The 5647-nt window shown below is 53.0% G+C and overlaps 1 protein-coding gene across 1 annotated transcript in view; it reads right to left on the bottom strand.

Annotated features, from left to right (window-relative positions):
- The window catches only part of NTSR1 (neurotensin receptor 1 (high affinity)), a 55770-nt gene that overhangs the window by 6940 nt on the left and 43183 nt on the right, over window positions 1-5647 (bottom strand). The window contains exon 2 of the mRNA XM_006873357.1: window positions 486-687. Coding sequence (XP_006873419.1) covers window positions 486-687 — 202 coding nt within the window. The remainder of the gene's footprint in view (window positions 1-485; window positions 688-5647) is intronic.

Here is a 5647-nt window from a genome sequence, read left to right on the forward strand (position 1 = left end):
AGATGGAAGGATGGATGGATGGATGGATGGATGGGTAGATTGGATGAATGGACAGGAAGATGAAAGGATGGATAGATGGAAGGATGGATGGATGGGTGTATGGGTGGATGGATGGATGGGTGGGTGGATGGGTGGACGGATGGATGTGTGAGTGGATGAATTGATGGATGGATGAATTGATGGATGGATGGATGAATGGACAGGTAGATGAGTGGATGGATAGATGAAAAGATGGATGGATGGATGGATGGATGGATGGATGGATGGATGGATGGATGGATGAATGGACAGGTAGATGAGTGGATGGATGGATGGATGGATGGATGGATGGATGGATGGATGGAGCTGAGAGGTACTATAGCCCTGAATGAAACAAGCAATCCTGGGCCTTGACTTCAACTTGCTTTGTTCCCAGGTTATTACTGTTCTGATTCTGGTGACCCTAGACTGCTGCCCACTCCCAAAAGGGCCCATAGGTTACATACGTAAGACCCGGGCGCCATGTCTCAGGGCCTGCACCCTGCCAGGCTCGATGGACAGGTTGAACGTAGTTTGCTGGCCCCTGACGGTGCAGACCTGGCCCTGTTCGGCTGCCTGGCGTACCATGACAGTCAGCTTGTTGGCGATGATAGAGTTCAGGACTGAGATGACAACCATGGGAAACACGAAGGAGACGAAGGTGTTGACCTGCAGGAGAAATGGCGGTTATCAGACCTCCTGCTGTGTCTGCCTAGGTTCCCACGTGGGAGATGTTGCCTTCCAGACCTGGACACCTGGCACACTGACAACAGCTGATTCTGAGACTGGGGTGGGCAGTCAATGTGAGCATAGAAAGTTCTTTCTATCTGCCTACCACCCATCTCCAAACTACAGGTTCCACCTGCCTCGCCCCTGCCCAGAGGAGGTGTGTTTGAAGACTCTGGCCACGTCGGGGAGCCCTTCTGCACAGGGTCTGTCTGCATAGGGTGTGGAGTACAGGGTGGAACACAAATGCAAGATGTTCTGGCTGTGGGGAGGGGCCACGGGCTCTAGGCCCCCAGGTCTGGACACAGCACACCCGTGAGTGTATGGCTGCTCCCCTCCACCCTCTCCAGTCAGACACTCGGACATGCTCACCCTGCACCCCAGGGGTTCAGATGGCAACACACATTCAACCGTCTGTGTCAGGCTCCACTTCATCTTCTCTCAGAGCACAGAAAGGGGACGCTCTTGTCAGCACCTTGGGTCTGCCCGCCCCCATACCTCTAAGCTAACTGTTCACTCATTCTGCGGTGGAAAAACTGTAGCTAGCCCAAAGTTACTCATCAGTGACTGGGCTATCTCTGGCCTGTCTCAGTCTGAGCCTGTCTCCTTGAGTTTGCTGTTGCAGGCACATGCTTAGCCAGGGTCCATGACTTTGCTGGAAACAAGAGAGAGGCCTCTTCAGTACATGGATCATCAGTGGACAGCTGTCCTCAGCAGGGACTGAGGAAGAGCTGGCTTCCCGAAGCTGGCCCCTCAGCTACCAGTCCCAACAGCACTGACAGTGGCCGCAGCTTCTCCTCCCTCAAACGCTCTCTCCTTCCTACAATGTTTTGATATTTCTGGCTTCTCAGCACATACAGTGTGTGATCTCAAGACTGGGGGGTGAGGGCTGTTCTCTCCACTTCTGCTAAGCTGTTGTTACGACTTTCTGGAATTTCAGATGTTAAGAAACTTGTGGGTATTCAGAGAAGTTGACCATGCTGGCTCAGTGCTCAGTGGCCTGTGGTGTCTGTGGTGATTTTAGTAGGAGGTTCCAGGGGTCTACACTTGAGGCTCCCAGGGATGAGCCTCCATCCCTGTTAACGCCACATCCTGGGTCTGCTGGGGCCTGAGAACAGACTGTGGGTGCATGTTTTCTTGATGGTGATGGTCACCATGGTCCCAGAAAGGACAACCCAGAGCAGCCCAGTAGACACGCTGTTCTCACAGGCTGGGTCCTGTGTCTCTCCCTGGTGAAACCAAGGCCCAGAGGGGTTCTGTAGCTGGTTCTGAGTCCATGAGGGGATGCAGGGCATCATTGATGCAGCAGGAATGGACCCTCCAGACTCATACACTGGGGACCCCTCAGAAATGGGGTAGTGGCCACAGCGGCTCAGGGCAGCCACCAGGCAGTACCTAGGGTTCGTGGCCAGGGGTTTCTGGAACTGGGAGGTCAGGGGGCTCACTCCTTGGAGCTCCAGGTGGCCATCTGTCTGTCTTTCTGGGCACATCTACATCTGGCCAGGACTATACCTCTGAAGGTCCTGCCCACAGCCCTAGTAGCCTTGTGGAAGGGAAGTCCTGGCCCACACTGTGTCCACTTTCAGGTCCTCCTGCAGTTTTGCTAAACAGACGCAGGACAGACACATGGACAGGAGTGGTCCCGACTCCTGGGGGACAGTTACTCCTTCACTGACTGGCCTCAGTGTCCATCACTCTGTCAGCCTCCAGGAACTGACCTCAGGTATGCCTCTGTCTAGTCTCTGTGAGATTGGGGTCCTCAGCCACTTTCTGTGTTTGGGGGCCACCTGCTGTGAGGTCAAGGGCAGGTCTGGAGCCCCCTTTTCCATTCTTGGAGTTCCAGGGGTCCCTAGGGCCAGCCTCAGGAGACAAACCACTCTCCCTGAGTCAGCACAGCAGACTTAAACAGAGCAAATGTCTCCAACACAGATTCTAAATGTCAAAACATTGAAAATACCTCACCTCTCTTGAGCACAGGCAGAGAAAGCAGCTACCTCTGAGGACTGAATGGGGGGTGACAGGGGCTGTGGAGTCTGGCTCGAGGCTTCACTACAGTCCAGGACTTCTGAGCCTCAGGCTGGTTCTGGGGGCTGGCTTGGCCAGGGCCTGGTTATCCGAGGAGCAGGACCAGAACCAGAACCAGTTAGTTGGTCTTGGAGCTGCCCCTGGGCTGCTTCACCAGCGTGTCTCCGCTTAAAGTGAATCTGATCACCGCCGTCCCTGCATACTCCCTCTGGTTCCCACTGTGTTCAGACTAAAATGTAACCTCTGCACTGGGCTTGGAGGTCTTGATGCCCCTGCCCTGACTCCACACTCGGTCATGCCGGCCTCATGCTGACCCCAGACTGTTGAACCTCTTCTCACCACGAGGCCTTTGCCTGACTGTGCACCCCAAAGGTGCCGCTGTTCCTTTCGGGTATTTGTTTCCTGTACACTGTTGCCCCAGTATTCAACTGTTGAGGGCAGGGCCAAGTTCCTCAGATGGCCTGGGTGCAGGGTCCTTGTAGGGCTGGACAATGACTTGGGCCGGTCTGTGCCCAGATCCTGTGTCCCTGTGCCTGCCGCCAGCTCCCAGGACAGTTCAGCATCTCACCTGGTCCAGATGCCCTGGGACATGTTTCCTTACTGTGGAAGCAGCTCTGTCCACCCACCTCACCCACGTCCATCCTGCAGGGGTTCACAAAGCTCCTCCCCCTTGGCTGGGGGCTTGGCCAGGGCCAAGGCTTGAGCCCTTTGCTCACCTTCTAGGAATGCTGGCTGGCTGTTGGTTTGCTGTTACATTTTAATCCTCCACACACAAAACCCAGGGTTTTGCCTGTGTGGGCATGCTGAGGTACAAATTGAGGAGTAAGAAATCCCAATGCCCTGGCCTAGAGCCAGCTGGTCTCTGGGTGGCTCCCCCAGTCTTGGGCTCAGAGGCAGGTCTGTCAGTAGGACCCTCCAGCCCGGGAGGCCTCCCAGGGAATCTTGCTCCCCTGATCTAGTTGTTTCACTTTTGAGGAGGCCTCTGCTGATCCCAAGTCTGAACCTGAACTTGCATATAGGCAGGGCCCCACGGAGCCTAAGCGTGCTCAGGGTCCCACCTTGTCCACATGAGACCCAGGGCAGGGCCAGTACCTTCTCCCAGCCTCATTCTAAGATGAGGATGACACCGTACTTAGCTAAGTGCTTAAAGGAAACCACTGATGCTTGACTACCAACCTAAAGGTCAGCAGTTCAAACACACCCAATGGCTCTGTGGGAGACATGCTGTGTGAGCTGTGGGGTTTTTCTATGATCACACAGGGTTGTCATGTTGGAATAGCTGTTTGTTTTTTCTGTAACAGGATGCATACTCAACAGTTGTTAAGTGCTGTTGAGTTGTTCCCTGTGTGGGGTTTCTGAGGCTTTAAATCTTTACAGGATCAGAAAGCCTTGATTTCGGGGAGCATGCAGGAGGCAAAGAAAGGTGCTTGTGGGGGGGGAGGGGTGGCTCCCAGGCTGTATGTGGCCTTTATGGAAGCACACTCCCCCCATGATTGACTGGTGGCTCTAATCGTTGACCTTTTGGGTGACAGCTGAGCGCTTTAATCACTGTGCCACCCCAGGGCTCCTCTTTGTCTTTGTTCCGGGCCTGTTCCTCAATCATGAATCCCATTATGCTTAGATGAAGAATGAGTCTCCAGACTTGTGGGTCTTCACAGGCAGGCTGCTTGAGTGGGAAGGTGCAAAATACTGCTCAGGATGTTTGCAAATCCCAGTGGTGTCTCTCGGCAGCTCCGGAGGTGGCTGAGGGGGAGAAACTTCCCACACATATCCTCTCTAACCTTTCCCACGTGGTGGCTCCTAGCTCAGGGTCCATCTCCCTTTAATGTCCCACTCCAGATGAATCAGATGTGCCTCTATGGCAGCAGGTGCAGACCTGGGCTTTCCTTCAGTCTCCTGCCCTCTTTCTCGGCAAGGCCAGGGCTCAGATGCCATTCATTCCAGAAGTTTTCCACCTTCTGGTGATTCAACACAGCCAGGCTCAGGAAGACTTCTGTGCCTGTCATCCACACCATGGGCCTTCATCCTCCCATAGGAGCACAAGGCTGAGCAACACCAGAAGGCTGGGATCAGGAGACAGTGCTGCCTGTGCACATCCTCGATGTCTGCCCAGGACAGTGTTGGTAAGAACAGAACCACTGGCAATGAGGTGGCAGGGGAAAGGGCAGAGTATCCGGGGCGTCTCAGAGTATGTGCTCCTTTTTTTCTCTTAGAAAAATGTAGACAACACAATGTTGGCCAATCAGTGTGTGGTCCAGTGACGCCAACCATGTTCAGTGATGCCATGCATGTTGTGCAACCATCACAAATACCCCAAACCCCAAACTCACTGCTGTCCAGTTGATAATAACCCTGTATTGTCATTACTGATACCGACTCATCGTGACCCTGTGCACAACAGAACAAAACACTTGCGGATCCGGTATCGGCTCACAATCATTATTACATTTGAGCTCACTGCTGTAGCCATTGTGCCAACCCATCTTGTTGGGGGTCTTCCTCTTTTTCTCTGACCTTCCATTTTACCAAGCATAATGTCCTTCTCCAGGGACTGGTCCCTATTTATAATGTGTCCGGAGTATGAGAGAGGAAGTCTGGCCATTCTAACTTCTAAGGAGCATTCTGACTATACTTCTTCCAACACAGATTTGTTCTTTTGGCAATCCAAGGTATTTCTAATATTCTTCATCAACACCATAACTCAAATGCATCAATTCTACGGTCTTCCTTATTCACTGTCCAGCTTTCACATACATATGAGGCTCTTGAAAATACCACGGCTCGGGTCAGGCACACCTTAGTCCTCAAACTTTTTGCTCTTGAACAAAATCTTTGCTCTTGAACACTTTAAAAAGGTCTTGTGCAGAGATTTGTCCAA

The sequence above is a fragment of the Chrysochloris asiatica genome, unplaced genomic scaffold (assembly GCF_000296735.1).
Source record: "Chrysochloris asiatica unplaced genomic scaffold, ChrAsi1.0 scaffold00238, whole genome shotgun sequence".
Lineage (NCBI taxonomy): Eukaryota > Metazoa > Chordata > Mammalia > Afrosoricida > Chrysochloridae > Chrysochloris > Chrysochloris asiatica.